This window comes from Pundamilia nyererei, unplaced genomic scaffold (genome assembly GCF_000239375.1).
Source record: "Pundamilia nyererei isolate P.nyererei 1_Seehausen unplaced genomic scaffold, PunNye1.0 scaffold00071, whole genome shotgun sequence".
NCBI lineage: Eukaryota > Metazoa > Chordata > Actinopteri > Cichliformes > Cichlidae > Pundamilia > Pundamilia nyererei.
This window is the reverse complement of record NW_005187472.1, coordinates 1,591,098-1,616,693: the sequence shown is the minus strand read 5'-3', so window position 1 is coordinate 1,616,693 and position 25,596 is coordinate 1,591,098. Positions and strand designations below refer to the sequence as shown.

The following is a 25,596-nucleotide window of genomic DNA, read 5'->3' as shown; positions in this document are numbered from 1 at the left end:
GAAATGTGAAGTAAATCAAAGCTCCACCATCGCATTGCACTGGTGCAGTGCAAAGTTTTGCAGACAGGTCTACTTAGTGTTGTATTTGTTGAAGCCTGTCTGGAGGTAAGCGTATGTGAAGTTCAAAGTGCGCTTCTGTTTGTGTTTGAGCTGTTAATAAATGGATTGCTTCTTATGGAATGTTTTTCTACTCCACTCTAGCACTCAAAGCACTTTATACAACATGCCTCATTCAGGCATTGATACAAGCGCTTCTTTTCTATATGCTTACTATCTGACATTCACACACATTCATACTGCAACGAATGCAGAGCAACTTGGGGTTCAGTATCTTGCTGTTATGGTTGTTCTCATGACTTTATTCTCTCTGCAAATAAGACAGAATCCATAGTGGACGTTATGGAAGTGAATGGCATCCCTATTGCTTCTCTTGATGTCGTTGCTGCAGAAGGAAACTGACCCCAATGCATCAACATAAATTAGCCCTAATCCACAAGTAAGTAACAGTAGCATTAGCTTGTTGTCTTCTCCTTTTATTGGGATCAAAGTGGAGCATTACAGCAAAACGACAAGCTGACATGGGGCGGACTTTAAATGATACAAAGACAATATGTGAACTCTGACCTTTCAGTATTGGCGTAAATGCAACGGTGAACAATCAAAGTGCTTAATAAAATATGCACCATATGCATGTCTGGAAACGCTGAATAAAGTGACTAATGATCAACTTTTTGCCATAAGAAGGTTTATTTAATTAAACCTTTTTATGACTTTGAAGAGGCACTATTTCATACTTCAATGACAAAGTTTACAGCACACACATGCATTTTAACCACATCTTTTCATATCTTAATTCCTGCAGGTCACATTGTTTGGACAGGCTGCAAACCCAAAGTGAAAAGAAATTTCAAAAGTGGCTCTTTTCATTTTTCTTTTAGAAACTGCCAAAGACTGAACAAGAGGGAGATACAGAGTGAGACAGAAAAGACGAAGGAACTCACAGAAGATGTGGAACTGCAAAGTAATAGAGTTAATGAAAATATTTAATTATATTTTATCCATAATTAGCAAAACATAGGAGCTTTATTGGAGCTTGGAGCTTTATTTAATTAAGTACTAGACGTATTAGGGAAACTCCAAGAAATGAGAACACCTGTTCTAGTCTGGTGCCAAAGTTTTCTGCCAAAGCTTCAAGTGGGGAAAAAAAGTTATCCACTCAGGAACAAAGCTAATTTCTTGAGATAAATAGGTGCGTCAGTTTGGTGCTTTTCAGCTGAAGGATTTAATTAAACATCCAGTTAAGGTCGGTCCATATTAGTGCTGTCATGCTCTTACCCTGGAGCCACTCAACATGGCCATGGGTCCTGTTTTTGAGTCAGTCACTCCAGCCATCTGGGCTCCCAGGCCCTGCAGGTAAAACACTGCAGGTTAGCTTACCATGTAAGGCTTGACACGGATGCCTGCAGTTTAAACTCTAGTGTTTCTGTTTATTGGCTCACCCCTGGGTGTGATGGATGCCCTGGAGGTCCTGGTTCACCAGGCTGACCTGGTATGCCAGGCTCGCCGTCAAAGCCCTGAGGGCCCCGTATTCCCTGGAGAGTAAACGAGAGAGAGTTTAATTTACTTTTTAAAAGGTATTTTTAAAACTGCTCACACTGATTTACACACATATTGATTTATTCCTTTCAGCAGTGGGTTTCAGCTCTTATTTGGATTTTATTGTAAAGATGCAAATGAAGACCAATCAATTAGTTAGTAAAGCCAGAAGGTGTTCTAGAACATGTCACTGACTTCAATAAGAAAATAATAAAACAGATGTACCTAAACTTAATTTTCATTTGTTTATGAACTGCGAGCTGTAAAGCGTGTGCAACAGGAAAACCATTGGTTATGTATTAATAAATCACCAGCAAAATGCTGCCCTCAACTCTGCTGAAACTCCACCAAGCAGAGCACATTCATTCATCATGCTGCCACGTCTTTGCTTGCTAAGCACATCATAGATCAAATTTCCACATTACATCACTTTTTGACCGTTAGTCACTTGTCCTTGAACCGAATGGGCTTTAAGCTGAGTGAGTTAGTGAGGATCCATTCTCATGACCCAGTAATCAAAAAGCTCAAATGTCATGTGAATTATAGCGAAGTGGGTGTTTCAAACCGATAATACAGACATGACGTCCTTATTTATAGCTTGCATATGATGCAAGATGATAAATATTGTTAGTGTTGCCGTAGTCTAATGGAGAAAGACACAATAAAGTGATGGCGTTGTCTTGATTAAGGTAATAAATACTGCTGTGGTTTGTTATTTTGTGCAAACCCACGTGTTCTCTAAAGGTCCTGCCAGAAAAAAATGAGGAAGGATGTGATGCTCTGGTAACAGGAAAAGGTCAGATTTTCTATCTTCATGCTTTTTATATTCTGTTCTTAAGTTGTCTGTGAATGCTTGTTGATGTGACCTACAGGCCTTCCTTTGGGTCCGTGTGATCCTCTTTCTCCTGGTGAGCCGGGAGGTCCCTGTCAGAACAGACAAGAAGAATCAATAAAAAAAATCTGACCCTGACACTTCTGCAGTAACATCAAAACAACGAGCACGCTTGGCACGGCTTGAATTGCCACCGTGACCCAGCTGACTGGAGGCCTATCCTGCTGTGTAGACCTCCTTTTAAGGTGAAGTTATGCAGGATGCGGCTGTCCTCTCATGCCATCTAGTGTCAACATTAGCAATGTTCTTTTTGGTAAATCCTGCCGGTAAAGAAAGAAAAAAAGATGCTCACCATAGGTCCAGGGCGGCCTCTGATACCAGTCACCTGCAGGGAAATCATCAAACACATCAGTTTCATCCTGCTACGTTTTTGGATTTAAAATTGTCAGTTAAGCAGGTTTAAATGTAGGAAACACTCACAACTGGAACATCTCCAGGTTCTCCCTTCTGACCCTGCGCAAACAATAAGAAGTGACAACAACTTTCAGACTCACATGACATGACAGTGGAAGTCAGAGCGAACATAAAGTATAGGATCACAAAACTGGCCTACCTTGTAAATTCTACCCCCATCTATAGGAGGAAACATAGAAAAATTGTAAGGAAGAAACATGTAAGGAATATGCAGACAAATCATCAGTGTAACAACTCAGTAGGCAGCATATACTGAAACAGCTCCAAAGAAATTCATTAATCATTATGGGATAAACACGCAGGTCAGTCAAAAGCAAAATAGACGAGTAAAACAATTAATCGGTTGTCAGTCATTCTTAGTGTGAGGCTACTGATGTGCAGCAGGCTGCTGGCAGCAGTAATTCATACATCATCTCAGTAGATTATTTGGCAGCCTGTCAAAACTAAAAAACCCAAACAATCTGCTGTTATAGCTTTTATTTCTGAAAGCTTTGAACTACATGGTACGGAAGGTTTATTTAATCGATGCTGTTTAATTTCTTGCCCTCTCTTTGGGATTAAATTTGTGTTAAAGCGTGATAAAGATCTGAGAAGGCCTTTCTTTGAATCACCGTGTCTTCTACCAACCAGATTAAATAAAAAACATTCTTCTTCAATTCCACAAACACAGACAAAAGGTTCAGGCTCACCAAAACTCCCCGTCCCACCGCTGCTTGATGAGTCAGTCTGACACACGGGGCAGCACTCGCCATCTGGGATGTACATCTTCTCACAGTTACTCAGATCGTCACACTGGATTTCATCGCACAGGACCTGCCCGTTGTCACAAACACAGATCCGGCATGGCTCTGGCTTCCAGATGTCCCTGTTTGTGTACACCTGGCCGTCTGCCGTGCAGTCCATGTCATCTCCTGGAAGGTGGAATTTGTGTCAGTTGAATACAAAACAAAACCACTGAAGAACAGCTCTTGTTTTATAATAGGACGCTGTAGAGAAATTGCTGAATTGAACATATCCTTTTTTTTAAACAAAGCATTTTAATAATGAAGATTGCAGTGGGAAAAAAAAATCTTGGTTTTGAAACACCTAACCGTACGCTGTGGCCTATCCTGATATTCATTGCTCATTAGGTCAGGATGGCTCAATGTGTACACAAAGTACTTCTAAATGTACAAACAAGGTTTCCACCATATTCTGCACACACTGTAAGAGGGGAAAAAAGGGTCTGGAAAACGTGATTCGCTGTCGGGGTAAAGTCTCCAGCAGTTAGACATGAGATCATTTCCTCCAGAAGCAGCGTCTCAGAAATTTGACTCTCTTTCAAAAGAGAAAAACCTGCAGCCACCTATGAGTTTCTCCCATAAAGCCAATTATTCAATTTAGTTCAGAGATTGCTTTATGAGTTAACAAACAACTGTTTATTCAATAATAATGCAGCATGCTGCCAGCTAAATACCAACTGTTATTCTTAAAAATCCCCCCAAATATTAATAAATAATATAAAAAAAGAGTTCTGGTCAGAAAAAAGAGAAAGAAATGTAGATGTGGTTTGTCTGGCTTCAACAGACATCTGGCACGTTCTGTAAACATGAGCCCAGGTCTTTCAGGTCTGCAGACGCTCTGAAACCTTTACCTGTTCCTGATATGAACAGCAGGTGGCAGCTCTAAGCTTTAGACAGCAGGTAAGTCAGGTTACCCAGCTGCAGGATGCAGGAAGTTGCAAAGAGGTGACTCAAATGCAAATCAGAGTGGCACTTCACGCATTCTTTCAGCTTTTCTGTGGTTCTCAATATATTTTCCACACATGTATTTGTCATCACAGATGTACAGGAAGACTTAAATATGCCAATAAACTAAAGTAAAACTTGGCTTATTATGTGAAGTACACATTGAGATGCTCTTTAATGAACATCTCATGGCATTTACATGAAACAGTTTTATGATCTCTATATTTGTTATAGTCAGATTAGTATGAAAATTTGACACCTATGATGACATTTGAGGATCAAATAGAAAAACATTGTTCCATATGTACCAACATTTCATTCTATGTGAAGTAACATTTTTCAGAAGTCATGTAGAGATGAATATCTGAAGGCAGTAAAAAAAAGTCACTATAGATTTTCAACTTGGTTAATAAAAAATGGTCAAAGAATTCAATAAAATGATAAATCAAGTAATTAAAAACAAAAACATATTTTTGGGAATTCCATTAATAATAGATCAGTCATGGCTATCAGTGCAGTCCAGCAGCCGAACCTTCTGTGACGAAATGAAGAGACTCTCAACATATCTGTGAGATATGTTGAGATTCTCCTTACAAGATCAACGCAAGTTGATGATAGCTTGAGAATATGAGTATTGCTTAACTCTTCAACAATCCACCATCAACATTGGGACCTTTGAAATCGGACTTGGATTCTGTACAAATGCACCGTGTAATCAGACACTCTTAAGCTCATTACATCTAATCTCACAAGGATGGGAAGCAGTGATTTGGGTAATATCTCAGACAATGGTGTGGAATGACCCCTTTATACTGTACTACTGCTGCTGTTTTCTTTCCTACCAGCTGATATTACTTTAGTTATATATTTTATCACAAATGACTGCTGGAACTACATATATACAATATGAAAGCAGGTGCAGATCTATGTTATGTGTTCTTGTGGTTCAAAAGAACAGAATTTTTAAAAAATAAAAATATAAAAGAAATCCCAGGGTTTTTTTGCAATAGCATCCTTACTTTACTTTACTGATTTTGGTATAATGTAATCCTCTCCTGTCTCTGTCAAGGCAACATTGGTTATGTGTCGTAACTCTAGTCTTTGAGTTTATGAGCATAGTTAGGGCTATGACAAAACTGCAGTTTAACCATGCATGTTTCAACTAGCATCAAAGACTTCTTAAAAAATTATTAAATTACACAGTGTACAATATAATCAGTGAGTGGTGCTACTGTTTCTTAAATTAGTAGCATTGTCATCTACTTTCATCTGTATCCTTTAGAGAATTATTAAATTACTTTGTTTTCAAATCAGCCTTCAACTTTCCACAATTCTGATTATTAAAAAAAAAACAAAAAAAAACCACACAATGAAATCTAATGGTAATGTTAGCAACATTAGCCAAGTAATGTGCTAACAGTTGGTTTGCTTTGCTGATGACTGAGATATTTTTAGCAAAAGAAAAATGGCATCTGCACATCCATTGTTTCGCTGTCCCGGGATTATTTAAATCCCAGATTTAGTAATGGAAGAAAGCTCTGAAGCCCCACTTTAAAGATGGCAAAACCCCCCAAAACATAATTCGGGCACTTTGAACTTAATCTGGTATTTACATCAGTTATATTTTTTTTTAAAAAAGGCACACTCAGCCAGACATGATAGGCTAGTACAAATGACCTCGAGGTACAACAGCCATCACCCATAGATTGTTTCTCCTAACCAACTGTGCACACAGGGGATCAACACTCCAACTAGCAAACACACCCTGAAGGTATGTTTTCTCAGATGTCGCTGTTCAATCGACCACAAAGTATTTGACAACACTAACAACACACATAGTGCAAAAATGAAATTTCCTGCCTCTCAACAGCCAGTTATATCCCACACTGTGGTGGTGGTGGTCTTCCAAAATGAGAAGCAATACTTCACATGGAACATTTTTCTTCATTTGCTTGGAACTATTTGAACAATGGATCTCAATATCTGGAATTAAAACTTTGTCTGTTTTTCAAATGAAACATTCTTGTATTCAGTTTCACAAGATCAAACTAGAAACTCTTTCTAACTGATTCAGTTTGACGTGAAGTCTCAGACAAGCTTCTGTTGAATTTCCATTCAGGTAAATGTTATCTCAAAGGTATTGGAGGTAATTTGTGTGTACCGTCAGTGCATTTCAATACAGAGACATAAAACCAGGGATGTCTGGCAGAGCTGTTGGCCACAGAGCTGGGGAGCAATTTTTCCTGCGCAGGTTTGAGAGTTTTCAAACACTGCGTGTTGGGAGAATTTGAAATTTACTGGAAGAGAAGTGTGGTTTTTAGAGTGGTCTTTACTACCCCACCGCAAGCCCCGAGGAAGAGGGGGGAAGTCGGGGGGAGGGGGGGGGTCACTTTTTCCCCTCCTTTCAGCTAATTCATTGCAGGTTCTGCGCTTTTCCACAGACGCCACGGTTTGACTGTGACATCGGTGAAAAGGCATGCTCCCTTTCTACTTCTAGATCTGTACTTTCCACTAGTCAGCTAACAGGGCAGACGGTTTCCTCTCCTGGTTTAAAACATGGAGTCTGGATCTTTTCAACATGACTCACGTGTCTACTGCTGCTATCATTTAGTATCATTCACCAGACATAGGCCAGATAACCCGACATCCTTTCTCATAAGTCATGACGCGCACCAACCACCAGGAGAAAACCTGGGAAAGCTACTTTGTGATGTACTTGGCAGATGTGAGTAACGAAAAAAAAAGGGGATAGTTTATGGATTTTCCTTGGCTAATATGGAAGCACTCATAACACACTGCGTTTGGGGAGAAGCTATGGCAGCCAGAAATGGAGGGGTTAGAAAATGAACTTATGGAAATGATGAGTCATTTAAAAGTGGATCCTTGATCTCTTTTAGAAAAACAATAATGAGTACAGGGCCTAAACTGACAGTCACAGCATCATCTAATTTCTAAAAGATAGTTTCCAGTTGATGTTAAGTTTATAAAAATCATACATTTTGTTCTGAACAAGCCCTTCTTTTCAGTCAGAGTAACTTGCCGTAGCTGACATGGTTTATACCATGAGGACTGTAACTATGATTTCTCATCCAGATGCAGATGAGTTACAGCTGCTGAGGGGTGGCTCTGCTGCAGCTGTGCTTTCTTGCTCTAAAAGCCCAGAGTGTCGAGGCCAAACATAAATCTTCCCGCTGCATATGGCCTTTAGGTCAACCTGCGACTTGTCCACTGATAAAGTTGTCCATTAAAGTTGCTGTTCCACAAACACTGACTGAGGTATTTGCCATCCCAGCCCAGAGCTGGAGTCATAATAGGTAAAAAAAGAAAAAAAGGACACCCAATGTTTTGGCTCTCGTGTCAACAGTGCTTTGCTGCAACGTGATTCGACACCCTGTGATTCTACCTCAATCTACCTCCTTTTATTTCCTCTAGCATTTTAACACATCAGAAAAAGGCATCCTGTCTGTGTAATATTCAGCAGTGTGCACGATTTACCGTATGATGCTGACAGGGCTTGAAAGCTGAAGAAACACTCTAGTCTGAACATGCTCTTCACCTCGGCTTTCACAAACAAAGCTCTGAATCTCGAGGGAGGGGTAGGAAGCTCGGGCCAGGAAAGTTAAAATGATTGCATGTCTAGGCTTTTCCATCAACAGGCCCCCGTCTCCACTGGCCCTTCCTTTTAAAGAGGCAACCGCAGCTATGAGCTGTTCCCTTCCTGTGTTCAGTCAGTGGACGATTGTGGTCCTGCTGAAGTACACATCACCCGCTCCTTGTCTTTATGTCTTGTGCTTCTGTTGCCTTGGACTGGATTCATCTCCATCTTATGTTACATATCCATGGCAGAGCTGGAAATTTGAATCTGCAATTTACTGAGTTTACATTGTGGCATTTTCTCAGTTTTAATTAAGTTTGCTGCAGGGGTCGCTTCTATCAAACTGGTCGTGTGCCTTTGTGTCTTTGTGGCACATTATCATAATGAGATAATTATGCTGTACAACAGAAATCGTGCTCAAGAGTGAGAATTCTTTATAATTACAGGACTTCAAGCTGTTGAGAATGATAAAATGAAAGTTGCTAAACAGTGAAGTTTTTAGACTTGGATTCAGCAGCACAGTCTGAGGCTCTTTCTGAGGTCAGTGTCAAAGGTTAACTGAAGGGCAATCTTTTTCTGGCTCCTTATCAGAAGAATTCTTAACTTCTTTTGAAAAACAGTGCAATGCAGTGTCCTCACACTGACTCCAAACAGATTGCATTTCTTAATGAGCATTAGTGTTCTGGTCTGTCTTTGTTTTATACTGTGGCTCTAAGTATGATTATGTTCAGTTTACTCCGTGACCACATAGGTTCTTTTGTTTATTTTTGCTTTTCTGCATCAAAATATGTTGCAGATGTCTGATTGCACATGGCAACATTGTGCAGTACGTAACCTATCATTTAGACAAATTTATTCCAACACACTCGGGAATACAAGCATCAATGTTTAATCCATCAAACCGTGTGATCATTCTTAATGTTCCAAGTCTTAAATCTCACTGACTGATGACTGAAACTGCCTGCATTGACTTCTGCTGTGAAATACCGACTATAATTTAAAGATAAAGCAAAAAATAAGAATGGGGACAAATTTACTGGATGCATTCCAACAGGCCGTTCTTGCTATTAGGATGTGAAAATGCACAACAAAGTCTTGAAGTGACTCTTGACCTTGCCAGGTGTAGCTGTTTGATTTAAATTAAATCTTCCACTTAATCCTTGCACCCTGTCAAACATGTGGTTTTCATGTCCTCTCGGGATGCTTCCAGCTGCACACTGATCAAGCTAAAGAAAATACACAAACACCTGTGGATGTACTTAAAATATTACAGAATAGTTGTTATGGACAATAATGGACTTATGATCAACTATGTAAAACATTGAGGCATTTATTCTTGATGCTAATTATAACACACTGCATAAAAACGAACTGTACCTAATGTTAGTTTAGGTCGGCCATGGTACATTAGCTGATAAAAGCTGATCACACTGCCAGCCCACATGAACTGATGTCTTAGATGATAAAACTTATTTCTCAAATTTCACATAGGACCCAGCATTTCAGTTGCTTTAGTCTGCCCTCTGTTGCAGTTGCCTCTGCAAGCCATTTTGCAACCCACCACTAACCCAGCTACTCCTTTTCATCCTTGGACAGATTGTGGAATTATATTAACACACACACGAATCCTCCAGATCAGCAAAATGCCAAAACTTCTGCTTTTACAGAGGTGCTCACACTCATCGTTGCTGATCACGATCATTTAAGTGCAAATACTTCACAGGTCTGCATGGTAACCCTTTTCTTTGTCAGTGATTGTTTTTTTTCCTTTTCTGTCGTGGCGAGTCTTACTGTTGCTTCATGTTTGTACATGGAAGTCAGGAATGTATGCCTTAGGCTTCCAGCATACGCAGAAGCCCAAGGCACACATTGTCATATGGAATAAGAATCGACTTTTGACTAAAGTGGTCCTCACCGAAATTACAATCAAGGGTATATGGAAGTATTATCGGACTGCCACAAACAGTTGTTTTTTTCACCAGATTTTTCAAATGTGTTAATATAAATAAATAGTTGCGGTTTGTCCTCATAAGAGCAGGTAAGCTGCAAAAGAAAAAGGATGATGTCAAACATTCCAGTTTACCAGAGCAGGCAGTTAACTTATACAAGGGGTCAGAGCACCCTGGTGTTTTACATCAACTGAACATACAGCCAGATGTGCTGGAATAAACTCTGGATTGTATACTCAAAATGACTGAGAGGAAATTTCTTTCCAGCAGAGTTTGTTCACGATGTCTGATTAAAACATGTGAATACAAAGAAAGCTAGTGTTTGAGGCCTTTGTGTTTGTGCAAACCAAATGCTAGCAAAGTGCACTCTGGAATTTGGACAACTACAAGATACTGTAGCTGTGACTCAAATGAAATAGTGCAGAATTTGTATCTGGCCTGTTTTCTTAATGCTCTTCTTCCATTCTTTAGTTCCACTACAAGGTTTGGTTCAGCTGCCAGAGCAATTTATTTACAAGCAACTTGTCTAATACACCTCTGATTAAAAGGATTTAATGAAGCAGAGAGTGCTGGGTGAGCCTTTTTCTGGATGATTTAGCCTCGTCCTCCTCCTTGATGGATGAATGCTGTACTTGCCAACTCTGATAAATTGGTAGCATACCCCAGCGCTCTTTCAATGTGGATTATATTATGACTGTAATAGAGGCACTTTTCTTTCTATATACATTTAACTGAAAAGCAAATGACTGGACTGTTTAACCATTACGGTCTGATGTCTGGCAGAGTCACTTAGCCATTTGTTATCTGTGAGAATTACTGAGGTTTTGGTTTTGTGATATTGTTATCAACTAAATAGACCAAAAGTACTGCCAGATGAAACCAGCAGGTCTGTGTAGGGCAAAGAGGAAACTATCTTTTCTCGCATGACACACTGTCAAGATCGGTTTTCATGGTCAAATATTCAACTACTGCTGCATTTGAAATGGGCTAATGTCAACAACTTGAACTTCAGACATCTAGAGTGACTCCAAATGGCAAACTCTGCTGCTGTTCCCAAAATGACCACTCCAGGCTGCGTCCAAAAATGAGTTGATATCCAGACTCTCTTCTTTAAATGTACAACTTTAAAGAAGAAATTAACTTTAATAACCTCATGTAAATCATATTAAGGCTTAAAATTTTGCATGATAAAATGTGTGGCTGCTTTGATTGAGAGGTGTATGCAGTCACTATCTGACCTGCATCAACTCGGCTTTTTCAAGATTCTCATTCATGTTTATGCTGTCATATTAGCCAGAAATACTATGGATAATATGACCATCCGAGAAGTCCGTCTGAATGTTTTTGTTTTTTAATTATTTGTTAGCACTAATTAGGACGTCTGTGTTTATACACCTACCCAGTCTGCCGATGCACCTTGCTAAGTAAATTGAGTAAAATTAGCTGACACCTCTAACCCTCCGAGAAAAAACAAACAAACCCAACAACACAAAAAACAACCACAACCAAAACGGCTTTAAAGCAGTAGGTCACAAACCATGTGACCTGGTCTGATGTCACCATCTTTTACCTACAGTCTATTATAGAGGTAAGAAGTCCAGAGAAAAACATGATGCTGTTGACTTTTTTTTATAGATTTCTTGATGTTTATTTCTCTGTTATTAAGATGATACCTTTAAAAAAAAAAAAACTCCATCTAGAACAATCTGCATGGTTAGACACCACTGTAGGGGTTAAACAACAATTCAGGTTTTAAAATCCACGCTGTGAAATTTTAAATACGCTGTCCTCAGCTCACATCATTTTCACCCATCTGTTTGCATTTTCATGTGCAGACTGCGGTGCTCACATAACATGCCTGTCTCCTCTCTCTCCCTCATCTTTGCATCGTTTTCAAAATGCAAGAACACGGATGAATGTGGGCAGCACATAGTTAAACTGGTCACATGCATAAAAGTCAGAAAACAGCAACAGTGTTTTGCACAAAGCTGCTGGTATATGTGCAACATTTCAAGGGCATCTCATCTTGAAACACTTCCAATAATTCACATGTTGACTTGTAAATGCTAAAAGATGGAACGCACATGTCCAGCCACTATCATTCTTCAGGTGGGGAAGAGCTTTGAGGCTTTTCTTTTTTTCCTCTCTCTTTTTACAAGGGATTCTGCATTTGTGAGAAGCAGCAAGCCCGAAGGCAAGAGAGATTTATTGCGTCCACATTTTGTTTGACCTCTGCGCTACAGCAGTTTAAGGACGCTGCATCCTCTCCTCAAACCCCGCAGCTGCCGGAGGCTCCATTTTAAATCCCACTTTTCCCTTCGCATTAGCCTGTGTTTTCTCATATCCCCCCTCAAGCTCTCCAATCTCCCTTTCTTTACCCTTATCCCTATCAAGGGACACAGTATCTTTATGAACTTTCTGCCACGCTCCTGTTTTTTGTCCTGCTTAGTTTTATTTTCAACACAAATTCCAGGCCATTTAGTGACTTTCCTCACAATCCCTTTTCACTTTATAATGAAAGTTTGAGGACTTTTAGATAAATACATGGAAGTGATTATGTTAGCAAATTTAAAAGCCGCAGCATTTTCTAAAGGCTTTCAGTGCAGTCATCATCTATTCAAAACATTGCTGGGGGAACCTTGTTTTAAAGTAATGTGACGTTATTGTATTAACAGAAATGCACTTTTACTGATGGTTTCCAGCCCTAAGAATCAGACAAACAGTCATTGTTATGGAAGATGTTTTTGTGGGGGTTTTGGAAGCAGAGATCTGTATCTGCATCTGTAAGGAAAACACTGTCTGAGCCCACATTTAGGCCAAAAACCTCCCCAAAACATTTTGAGATAAAATTGATCCAACATTATTTCAGCATTATCTCTGAAATGGAAACCATGACTTCATTCATGTGAACTATTTCAGCTGTACTCCAAGTACTTCCTCGAGTCATCTGTTATTGAAATCACAGAGTTTGTTTCCAGTGATCGGCTCCTTGCAGGTACAAACCATATCTGTTGCTGGAGAGAGAAACGGTAATTTTCTGGACCGCTGTTAGGATCGGACAGATAAGCGAGCACAGGGAGACGGGGGTCAGCACAAGGCCGCCTTCCTGTTGTGACATCACTCAAGTTGAAAGCCCAGGGGCGACACACAGAATTTATCACTTTCTCTTTATTGCCAAATGAAGCCCTTGAAGTTACTGCAGTTTGCATTTTTGGAGGCACAGACAAAAAGGGGTGATAAGGTCAAGGCAGGACTGGCCACATGGTTCTGTCTCCAGAAGGTTGTATCTATGAAATTGCTGGAGCCAGACTGTCTGGGTTTGGTTATCCAAATAAATGAATAACTATAATTATTCAACAACAGGTAAATTAAAGCATTCTTGGAAGGATAACTGAAATCCGCACTGAGTTTCTATGAAGCCTTTTATACACTTTGATGGCAGAAGCTCCTTTTTAAATTTAGCCATTGATTTCTGTATATTGACTGATCTTATTTTTTCCCTTTAAACATCTTAAAATATGTTTTTGAATCTCCAAAGTTCTGTCTTCTCCATTCATGTGAACCTTCTAGGTAGACAGCAATTGGTGTGCAAGGCATTGACGCTTTCACAGCCCTGGTAACTTTCAGTACTGGAAAAGAGAAACTATAGACAGATCTGAGCAGAAATCTGTGACAACAGATGATACTAAGACAAACACAGCATGAAAATCTGCAGAGCTTCTTGACAACATGGGCTGTCTCTGAAGCTGACAAGAAGGTGCTGTAAAGAATGGTGAAAATCTTCAGAGGGCATTTATATTGACAGATACATAATCAGGCTACTGGACATCATGAGAGGCCCCTCCCACTCCGACCATGAACCTGCGTAGCCTCAACGCCCGTACAACAAGGCTGAGTGGACTCAGTGCCATGAGTTTCCATCTGCACTTTATCAGTTCATGTATGTGTTTTTGTTACTATATGATTTTTAAGTTATTAAGTGTTATTCTGCTTTATTCTACTTATTATTTTAATACTTGTCTGGAAAACACATTTTGGTTTTCTTTCATATTTTTAACATGTTGAATGTCCGTAAATCTGTTTATCCATCAGCTATCACTGAGATCAGCTAAAGAGGCAGGACTGTGGCTGAGCTTGACCCTTGTGGCATCCCGTAATATGCACATGCGCCTTCTTTGTACTCCTTCACTTTTACTTGTGATTTTGCCACATCTGTTCATTTTCTGTGATGTTTTGGTCACATTGTGGTGCTGGCTCCTTTTGCTCAGCGGCCATCCCATGGGTACAAAACACCAGTTTAACTGTGGCTAAGTCTCATTCAAGGCCAATTTTTATTATTTGCTTTTTGATTGAATTAAATGTGCATAGTTGCACAATGCATAATTTGCATTATCAAATCTGCTCAATGAAGAGGGTATCGTTTTGTAGTTGATGGTTAAACAAGTAACCCAAGCTAAAGCTGATTTTACATACATTTAAAACATGTTTGATTAAACTATATTAAACTGTGCAGTTACTGAGTTTGAATCCAAACCTCTCAACCAATCAGAACCTCTAATACTTGCTAATAACCCCTTGGGTTCAGTTCTGGCATGTACGTGTCTTAGATAAGAAAAACTGTATATGAGCAGCATGACTCTAATTTTTAAAGGACGAAGCATATGAAATAATGTTCTCCTGTTTTTGAAGATCTTGACTGACAAAAAGATTATTGTTCAATCTACTCGGAAGCAAATGCTCTGAGATACATTTCACAGTGACCCATTTTCTCTAATGACAGAAGTATGAAGGGAATATTCCCACCCAGGTCCTTGTGACATTATGGCAAAACACCAAAAACTGCATCAACCAATGAAAAACGTTTTTCACTAGCAGCGAATCACTTCTTGGCAGTTCTGCTGCAGTTTGTTTGCTTAAAGCCCTCCCTTCTATCAGTAACAGATGCATACTTTATCCAATATGTCATAGACAGCTGTGAGTTGCAGAAATCTCGAAGGCGGTCTCCCTCCAGATAAAATTACGATGAAGTGTTTTGCTTTACAGATGTGGAACAAATCACCAGCTGACCAATTTTTCAGTTCCGTTATGAAAAAGAACATATTTGCAGTAATCTCATCTGTCTCAATCTGTCTTGTCTTCAGATCGTTAATCACAATTAACAACAACAACCACTTTTCTAGAAGAAATTCCTTTATCCTAACTCTTAAACTGGAGTCTGTTACGACATACACATGGAGGTATCTGCTGTTGATCACATGTCCCAAACAATCTTCCGGGGTTCCCCTCATTCTCACTTCTTCTGCCTTTCACATTCTCACCTCTTTCTTTTCTCTCGCTCTCTTTTCAGACTCCCTTTCTTATCCCCTGTCCCTGACTCCTCCTCCTCTACTCTCTGTTCCTTCCTCTCTGATCCGCAGCTGTGCCAGGACTTTTCTTCCCCCCTCAATGCCCCTCTCCTAGTACTGTAGATATAAAATTACAATGAAAAGATTCTGTATTTAAAGCTTACCCCTCCCTTCTCTTTAAACACTGTGCCACACCAGGAAAAAAAAAAAAAGCTCAGAAACAAGAAAGAGCATGCAACTGAATAAAACTCAAAAAAGGCTCAAAGCCTCCACTTAGTGCTCTTATGTAGCCAAAGTAAATAGAGAGTGGCATGATGCACAGCAGACTTCAAGCTGTGTAAACCTTTGTTTGTTTGAATCTCATACGGCTGATCAAGTGAAACCTGAGCGGAAAATATCTAACACGTGAATTACCCGGTTATCCCACACCAGCCTTTGTGTTTGCGTTGCTTTTCTTTTTAATTTGAAGCGTTACAAAAATGCAAACTGGCAGTTTTAATGTTATTCATATGGACATAATTTCAAAGCTAGCACAGAGTAAATTACCACGCCAGCATGTGAGTTTGTTGTTCTTCTGGGTGAAATATACTAACTTTCCTCAATGTGCTGTAAACAGCTGAATGGTGAAGCAATAAAGACGGTTGATGCGTAAAGGCTCCTGGCTGACACTAAGAATACAGCAAAGATTTTTATTTTTTTTTCCAATATTTAACATTGGCTTCACCACTTTAATTCATTCTCATTAACTTTGTCTCTTTTGGCAACTTCTCTGCAAAAGCATTTCACCCATTTGCTAAAACCATCGAGGTTAAATGGTGGCGATGAGTCACCGACAACAAGCAGACATTTCCACATTTCACTGGTCTGGCTCGATGTGAGACGCGTCTGTTTGGGAACACTGGCTGGACATTATGGCCAGTGGCCGGCACAGACTTCACATTGTGTTAACAGAATGCTCCCTTCTTTTTTAACAAAAAAAAAACCAAAAAAAAAAACCTCACTACCCCTCTGGACCTGCTGTGAGCTCTTCACATAAAAGCCCAAAGAAGAAATGTCGCGAAACAAAGAAAGTCTTAAATAGGCAGAATTTTATTAGTCCAATCAGTCTTACTTTTTTCTGCAGCCAACACTTAGCAAGTTTTCTTGGTTTCTATTGCTGCTCCCAGATAGTCCATGCATCTGCTGAGCAAACTATGACTTTAATCATAGACGACACTTCAATAAAAACCATACCATACCCTCTGATGGGATATGGATGGGATGATTACAAAATACAAACCCTGTGTGTGCTGGAACTCTTCTTAACATTCAAATCAAAATCCAGTAGAAGAGGAGCTCAGTTTGGCCCTCACATTAAAGAGCTAAAATCCACTCGGCCTGACAAAACACCAGAAAGATTGTAATCGATTCGTAAAAGTCTGAGATGGTGGACATTTTCCAGCTGCTAACAGTCTAATTCTGAATTCCTTACATGCTTATTAGCACTCTTGCTGGTCAACACCAAGAAAACTTAATAATATGATACTGCTGACGAGTTCTTATAGCAGTACTTTTGTCTTTGAAACTAACTTAAATACAAATGTTCTGTACAAACATATGTGAAAAAGAAGTTTTCCACAGGAGTCCCTGCAATCCTGTGGAAAACTAAGTGTACCCAATGATTCAGCAGCTTGTAGGACCACCATGAGCAGCAGTAATTTGAAGAAATTGTTTCCTGTGTATCAGAATTTCCCTGGGCCAGTGCAACGTGTGAAAGCTTTTTGTGTCACATGACTGCCAGATCTGAAAAAGTGAATCCAGTGTGGAAATGCCTGCATTCTAATGGCCAACAGGAGGTCAACTCCTGAAGTGAGATTAGCTGCCAATGAGAAAATGATCCTAATGACCTTGGTACCTTTTCTGGCTTCATTCTCTACTGCAACTGCTGAAATCAGTTCTGAATTTGTAGTTTTATGGCAAATAAATTAAATTAACTCCAAATTATGTAGTCTGACTGAATCAAGGCATTCAGAAAAAAAAAGCTTCCATAACAATTTTTTAAATTATTTGTGTAACGTACAATTTAATATGATTGTTTTCAGTGAAACGCAGTAATCTGCAGTATTTGCAGCTGCTGCAGTTTTATGACCGCCTGGACAGAAAAGTACCTCAAAGCACTGCTCATATATGAGGCATTTCACTGTGAAGTCAGCTGTCCAACGAGTTGTTAACAGCATGTCTTAGGCCACACTGCTAACCCCTGTAACCCATGTAGCACCATTCAGTCACCCTCTTCAGTCGTAATATATACACAGTCAGGCCTCAGCTTAGAATTTGGGTCGGGCCGCAACCTGCAATTATGGCCGGCTGTCACCATTTTGTGGCATTCAAACACGTCATGGTAGGACTTTAGAATTTGTTTCTGTAAGTTCATAGTGATCCAGGTCATGGTAGACTTAAGTGGTTGAGTTTACTGCAACCAGATGTCTTTTGTAAGTCCTTGAAGTCACTTCAGCTCTCATCCAAACAGCTTCTTCAGTTCTAAAAGCTTTCCGTCAGCCTTAAAATCACATTTTTTGAAGACTTGAGGTAATTTTGACTTTAAAATGTTTCATTTAAAACTGTAGGAGAAGTTGAAATTGCATGTGTTAAGATCTTTTTGCATTTCCCGTTATGACAATCAACTGATTCCCTCCACGGCAACTGTGGTGTGATTTTACAGAATCATTACCTGGACCGAAGCACAAAGAAAGGTTTCCAGATGGGCTGTAACATCTCCTGAAAGCTACTACAGCAGCTTTTAAACAGTCACCAGAGGAGAGACAGAGAACATGTACAGAGGGAGTGCTACATTACACTGAGCCCTGCCAACCTGCAGAGGATAAGCTCCAGAGGGTAAAAGTCCCCCTGATCTGCAGGAAAAACTACAACCAGCTGTATCAACACTCGCTGAACAGGCTACGCACCAGCAATGGCTAACTGCTCAAAAGCATTATCATGAAGGCCATGTTTGTTTTCCTGGCATTTTGTGATGGACTATATTACTTTTTAATTGTGGAGAAATATAATGTTTGCCTGAAAGCTTATAATCTTTACTTTGATGACCAATTAAAGGCCTGCTCCTGCAGTTTAGTACTGAAGTGACGTGGAGCTGGGGAGCTCACGAGACAGAGAGACTGAGAATGATTGGACAGAACATGAAACATTTTTTGACACATACTGAAAGGATGGAGCCTCGATTTTCCAAAATGAAAATCAATCTTTAGACTACTATTATCGTGTCTTCTTACAAACTTCACAACTCCAGATTTGTAAAAGAAACTTCTTGGGTTTGTTTTTTTTTTGTTTTTTTTTAAATTGTTAAAATAGAAATCTAAAATTGAAAAGTTTCCGTTTCCTTATGATGCTGCACCAATCTGCTGCGGTGAAGAGAGAGCTGAGTGTGAAACCAAAGCTCTGCATTTACCGGTCGATCTCTTAACCTCACCCGTAGTTATGAGATTTGGGTAGTGTCCGGAAGAATGAGATCACAGGTACAAGCAGCAAGAAAGAGCTGCTCTCTTTCAGATCAAAAGGAGCCAAGCGAGGTGGCTTGGGTGTCTGATTAGGACAGGGGTGTCCAACTCCAGGCCTCAAGGGCCAGTGTCCTGCAGGTTTTAGATGTGTCCTTAATCCAACACAGCTGATTTAAATGGCTAAATTACCTCCTCAACATGTCTTGAAGTTCTCCAGAGGCCTGGTAATGAACTAATCATTTGATTCAGGTGTGTCAAAAACCTGCAGGACACTGGCCCTTGAGGCCTGGAGTTGGACACCCCTGGACTAGGATGTCTCTCAAATGACTCCTAGGACAGGTATTTCTAGCACGTCCTACCAAGAGGAGGCCCTGGGGCAGACCCAATACATGCTGGAGAGATCACATCTCTTGGCTGGCTTGGGAACACATCAGTGCCTAGGGAGAGGGAGGTGTAGGCCTCTCTGCATAGACTGCTGCCCTCAAACCCAGATAAGCAGCAAGAAATTGGATGGATGGGGAACTTATTATACTTCCAGCTCCATATTTTTATTCTTTGACTTCACAAAAATAACTTAGCATGATTCATAGTTTAAAATAACACTCAGCTAAATCATTGGGAACCAACTCAGTTCAGCCACCTCATGAAAGCAGCCATTTAGACTCCTGTCTCTATAAGGTCACCCTCTCAATGACCCAGCTCTTCTGACTAGCTGACCCTTCCAGTCAGAAGGCTCTAACAGGACTATGTATGACAACATTCAGACAGTAGAAATAACTGCTGATGTTGAAGCATCCAAGAGTTTAGGCTTTTGGATCAAATAATGCTGACCTCATTATTTGACACTCAGGCTATTTAAGTGTATATAACAGAAAGGAATGAAAAGGAGTAGATAGTGGATCGTGTGAGATGTGCTTGGATTTTCATGCTCTATATACATAATCCTTCAGCGTAACGCTGATATAGTCACAGTGCACCTTTAATTTTAAAGCTTTACACTTTGTAGTGCTTTGCAACTATATTTAACACAGTATAAACATGAATTAAAATTAGTTTTATTTATTCAACTGTGACACCCAACTTGTGAATTAGTGGCCAAGCTCTTCCTCTGACTACCGTAGGGCTCAGTGTCAATTATAATTAAATTAGGACAATTGTAGCATTTGGGGAAACGAGCCTGTTCTGTGTTTACCGTCTGTCCTCTCATCCTCCTCCTACATAGACAAACTGAGAGGATCACAGGACAGATGGGCGAGCAAGTGACAATCAAGCGGCAGGAAACCTGTTAGGAGGAGCCATAATTGCACGGCCTTGGAACAAATAGCTACTTTAACTTGAACCTGTAAAGACAGGGGAGATGGGCTGTCCCCCTCAGACTGTTTAGGATGTCTTTAACGTTGACAGATGTAAAACTTACTGGCTCACAGTTTACCTAAAGTCACACTGACACACTGTTTTATATTGGCCGTTTAACTTCCTCCCCTTCCAAATAAGACTTTTTTATATATTCCAAGTAGTGCCAAAGAGACTTTTTTAACATCTGGAAGTCATCCTTTCCCCCAATCCTCCATTTTCTGACTGCAATACTCTGGTTTATAAGTAGTTCCCATGGTGCATCCCTGCATGAAAACTCCTAATCAGCTCCACTGTCTCTACCACCAACACACCCCGGGTTTACAGTCTGACATTTCACATCAGTCGACATAACACCTCCTCAAACGTGTAACTGAAACAATATAAGACAATGTACAACCTGGTAAGGCTGACCCCCCTCCCCCCTTCCCTTGTCTTGCCTTTAACTCTGGTAGAAGAAGGCGTGTAATCAAGTCATAGCTCAAAAATGCAGCATGTGTTTCTAATCAAAGCCGTCTGTGGACCTGGTTGAATTCACATGTTTGGACGTTTCAGCTTTAGTAGAAAACAGCCCATTTGTTGCGATGTCACTGATGTGGCAACAACAACTGGAACCAATTTAGGAGGCAGGGTGACCTCATGCTGGTCTGCTGATCTGGAGTACCAGATTTTTGCTTTGTGCTAATGGTTTCTCTCAAACAGAGGAAAAAATATGCTGGAGACGCTTTAAGATTTTGGCTGTGATGGAAATGAAAAAGCTGGTGATGATGAGACAAATGTAACTGCGAATACACTCAAAGTAAGCCAGCGGTGTCATGAGGACTGGGTGTTGAGTTTCTTTGATGTAAGGTGCAAAGTGCCATCTTTGAAGACGTTTTACAGCTCCGTCAGTGTCTGGAAGGAGTGGTCTCACACACACATGAACACAGACACACACAGAAAATGCATGATTTCTGTCCTTGGCTAAAACTCTGGGTGCAGACTGTTTCTTGTTATTGGAATCAGTATTTTATTGCTATTTTTTTCCGTGTTCACATCCTTAAACTTTCCTCCAAATATTACTGAAAAAATCTGCTTCTTCCAGCACAAGCTGTAGTTTTTCTTTGAGGCCTGCACTATATATTTTCTTTTATCCTGGTGTTCTGTGCTGGCGTCACCATTTCCAAGTGTGAGCTAAAAGTCTGCTCCTTGATCTCATTTTCCAAACCATGTTCTTATGCAGAAAACTTTCCACACATGTGCAGGCACATGTCTCTAATCTAGAGCTGTATCAACTAAAACGTTCGACATTTGGTTTGAACATGTTTTTTTTGTCTTCAAAGCATTGTGTTTGATTTTCAGTAACCTCAGAGTCCTATCTTTTTTTTATTCTCAACAAAAGCAAAATGTTGGCTAACAAAAGATTTCTGAGAGTATGACAACAGTTTCATCGACCATCTGCCAAGCTATTTTTTTAAGTTGCAGTTTCCCTATAAAAGTAGTTCCCTGTAACTAAATGGAATATGGAAATATTCTAATTTGATGATTTGCTTTTTGAAGATTCTTTAGAATTCTTTCTAATGGCCTGCAGGGGGCTCCTCTGATTGCAAAATGTCAGATTATGAAGAAATCTACAGGCAAATTACCGATTTATGACCTCAGTAACCACTTTCCTAATGTTGTTCGTTCCAAGTTTCTTTAAATACAACATGCTGTTTATTTACTAAATTGCTTTCTTATTTGGGCTCAAAATGACAATAAAGCTAATGCTTTAGCAAATGCTTTAGGGCTGACCATTTGTTTTCCAAGCTGCTACTGTATAAGTGTTTCTTAGTTCCCAATGCTCATTTGCTACTTCCGGTTTCAAAAACCCAAGATGGCGATGGCCAAATTGCTCAGCTCAACACTTCAAGACAAGAACCAATGGGTTCACAGTGGCTACATTAAAATTGTATATACAGTCACCTGGTGGGAAAAAACACCTAATTAAAGACTGACCTTTTAATCATGCATTTAATCTGGCACAAGGATATATTTTAGCCCAATGAGTGATCTCACTGCAACACTAAGTGTGCTTCAGGAGTTCTGACATGAGTCATTCCAGACAGTAGAGGAAAACTGAAATAGTTTTTGGTCTTGCTGCAGACAGTTGTTAAAAACATGAAATGTAATAACTCTCAAGCAAAACCCATACAAGCAGAGTTGGTCACTGTCTCTTTAAAGCCCCCCTCATTAAGACACAAGTATATTGTTCCACAGGGCCTTGAACCACATTTTCCCTTAGTCAACAAAAACCACGGACTTTCCAAAGTTTTTATTTGGTTGAAATGCAACCATCTCCCCCCACCTATGTTCCATGGAAAAAAAAAAAAGCATGCAAGATCGAGTACTGCTGAATATGAACAAATATGGAAAGTGAGATTTAACCAGCTAGAGTAGTGAGATGCTTAAAACATAGCTTCTAGGAGCTATAGAGAACAAACGGCAGAAACGTGCAGATGTGCACAGCTGGATATCTTTGTATATTTAATTCAGGTTAAATACACTGATCATCAAATGTCAGCATTACATTTTGTGTTAAATTTCTTTGGTGCAGATGATGTGTACACATGCTGCTTTCACCACAGGGTGGCACTCTATCCAGTGTCCAACTATCACACCACAGCTTTACATGAAACTGAACCCAAAGAGAAAAAACAACTCATTTTGGTTAATTATATAAAGGAAAATAGCTTTTCTTTTTAATTACACTCTCTAACAGCAGTCCAGTGCTCAGTGTGCCCCATGACATCACGAGGAGAACAAGTCAGTCCCTGTGACGACACAAGACATCAAACACTCCGGTGAGGAAAAAAACAAGCTGGAAGCGTGGTTCAAGTAAAACAAGAACTCTCAGGTGTTCCAGGTCGCAGCTTTGCCAGCTGGAGACATCAGCAGCCCCACAGTCTCAGTGACTCCAGCAGCATCTCTGCTCCTCACATCTGCCCTGAATTAACATGTAGCATGTGTTCCCTCAAAGCTGAAATTCTTTTCACAGATGTACAATGTAAGGGGGTGGGGGGCAGGGGTGGGGGTTGTGGTGACACTTAATGAATCTTCCAAAGTGGTAGAGTCGTGCAGGAGTAATGTAATACCACAAAGGTCCTCGTTTCCCTGCTCTGCACATTTTCATTGCCTCAGGGTGACATCACTCGCAATCACTGACAGATTTCCACTGAACTGTTTTCTGATATGCAGAGCTTCTTTTTTTGCCATTAGCAAATAATCCACAAGATTCTCTTTTCGTATTAATCATCTTTAAGCCTGAAACAGACTCTTCAGTGGGCTGGAAACATTTCTCATCCACACCAGAACAAGTCAGTGGGGCAAATTAAGTTGTCATGTGCAAGGAGAATTCAACAAACCAGCAAAAACCCCGTCTATCTAAAATAGCATCTCCTAAATCAAAATAACACTTAATTACATTTCTGCAATATTAATAATCAACATAAGTCTATACAACCAAGCCTAATTTGTACTTCAAAGTTTTCTCATGCCTGCACAAAAAATCCAAGCCAGTATCTGAAGGTTAGCCACCTTCACACATTATCACCAACAACAATAGGTGTTAACATAAGCAGCTGATGGGGTTCACTTACCGCTGGTCTGAGATGAAACAATCAAAACCTGAGCAACGGAGACCAGCAGAAAAAGGAAAATCCTTAAATGCACAAAGCTCTCCATGTCTATAAGAAAGACATGAGCTGTCCTTGTGTGCAAAGCGAGGGGAAAAGGGATGAGAAGAAGAAAAAAATGTTCAGGTTATCACTGCACCACCATGAATACAAGAGTGCCTCTCCTTGTAAGCAGCAGACCCAACCCTGACTGCGAGAGTGCTTTTTTTTGTGTAGTTACAGCTTTAAATGAGAAGAATGCTGGCGAGCCTAATTTTCCTCCCCCTTTTGTCAGCCCTCTCCCATAACCATCCTCTCACAGGCTTTGTGGCTGTGAGAGAACTACACCCATGTTCACAAGCTCTCATAGTTTCCAGTGTTTCTTTCTATCTATCTTAAAAAATGAGCCGTCTTTACTCTGATGCATAGAAAAAGATGTCAAGGAGGAGATAAGAAAAATGACTTTGCTTGTTTGAAGGTGATTTTTTGTTTCTTTTCTCTCCTACTTTTCTTCAGAACTGGTCACTAAGAAAGACCATAAAAGCGCCTTTTTATTGCTGTCTCTGGGGCACCAAACAGGACAGTTTTTACTGGGCAATTAAAAGTAAGAATAGAGTTTATTACAATTGTTTTTCAAAAGGGAAACTGAAGTCAAGAAACTTTATTTGAAGATTACATTAGATGGATTTCTTAGGCAATTACTGACATATTTAATTATACTGAGCAACAAGCACACAAAGAGAGCTAAAAACCAAAGTGAAATAGCTGCCGTGGGTGGTCATCGCTGGGAATCTGGTGTGTAATTTTAGAGAGAAATCTGGAGTTAACACCTCTTGACTTACGATGGGAACTTGGAAATCGCCTATGCAAACAACAGCTTGACATCTGATTGGAGAGCATTATTTTAAACAAAAAGAAATGCAACACTTTTTTAAATGGCTTATTTTTTCACTCTATCTTGTAGCACCTTAGCAAGACCTTCACAGACACCTTAGCAAAGTTCCAAATTTTAATACAATCTAATAATTTTCTTGCCACAAAAACAACATCAATATGCTTCTAATAATCTACTAATCTATTTCATAGACTGTGTTAGAAAGATGGACATAGCCACAATTATATCCTCGTAGCATTTATGAGCCTCAGCTCTGAGATTTTAACTGTCACCATCTTGTTTTTTGTCATTTTAATTTTTAAACCACATGGGACCATATTCAAACGAAAGGCTCGATTAGGGCTGTTACTAGCTAATGCTAACTCTGGCTATCTAGCTTGATTAGCAAGATGTGGCTGTAATTGGATGCTGATTTAAGAATAGTTTTACAGTTACTTATGCTAGTTATGGCATTTTTTCCAGTCTTAAACCTGTTTATTTGTGCTGTAAAACTTTGGAATTTTAATGGGAGTCTATGAGGATTGATTCGACTTCTGAGACAGCCCCAAGTGGCCATTGGAGGAAATGCCGTTTTTGGCATTTGTTACTGGCTTCACTTTACAGCCCTGGGAGTTGCTATTTGCTCACATTTGCCATAAATCAGTGAAATAGGCTTTAAATGAGCCAATAATTCATCCACATGGAAGAGAGACAAAGGAATAACA

General features: G+C 39.8%; 1 protein-coding gene across 1 annotated transcript in view; it reads right to left on the bottom strand.

The window, feature by feature from the left end:
* Positions 1 to 24,266, bottom strand: part of col5a2a (collagen, type V, alpha 2a) — a 41,191-nt gene extending 16,925 nt beyond the window's left edge. The window contains exons 1-8 of the mRNA XM_005736864.1: positions 23,983 to 24,266; positions 3,592 to 3,813; positions 3,042 to 3,061; positions 2,909 to 2,941; positions 2,781 to 2,813; positions 2,467 to 2,520; positions 1,500 to 1,592; positions 1,336 to 1,407 (exon numbers count right to left, since the gene is read on the bottom strand). Of these exons, the coding sequence (XP_005736921.1) occupies positions 1,336 to 1,407; positions 1,500 to 1,592; positions 2,467 to 2,520; positions 2,781 to 2,813; positions 2,909 to 2,941; positions 3,042 to 3,061; positions 3,592 to 3,813; positions 23,983 to 24,067 (612 nt within the window). The 5' untranslated portion in view covers positions 24,068 to 24,266. The remainder of the gene's footprint in view (positions 1 to 1,335; positions 1,408 to 1,499; positions 1,593 to 2,466; positions 2,521 to 2,780; positions 2,814 to 2,908; positions 2,942 to 3,041; positions 3,062 to 3,591; positions 3,814 to 23,982) is intronic.
* Between the last annotated feature and the right edge of the window lie 1,330 nt (positions 24,267 to 25,596).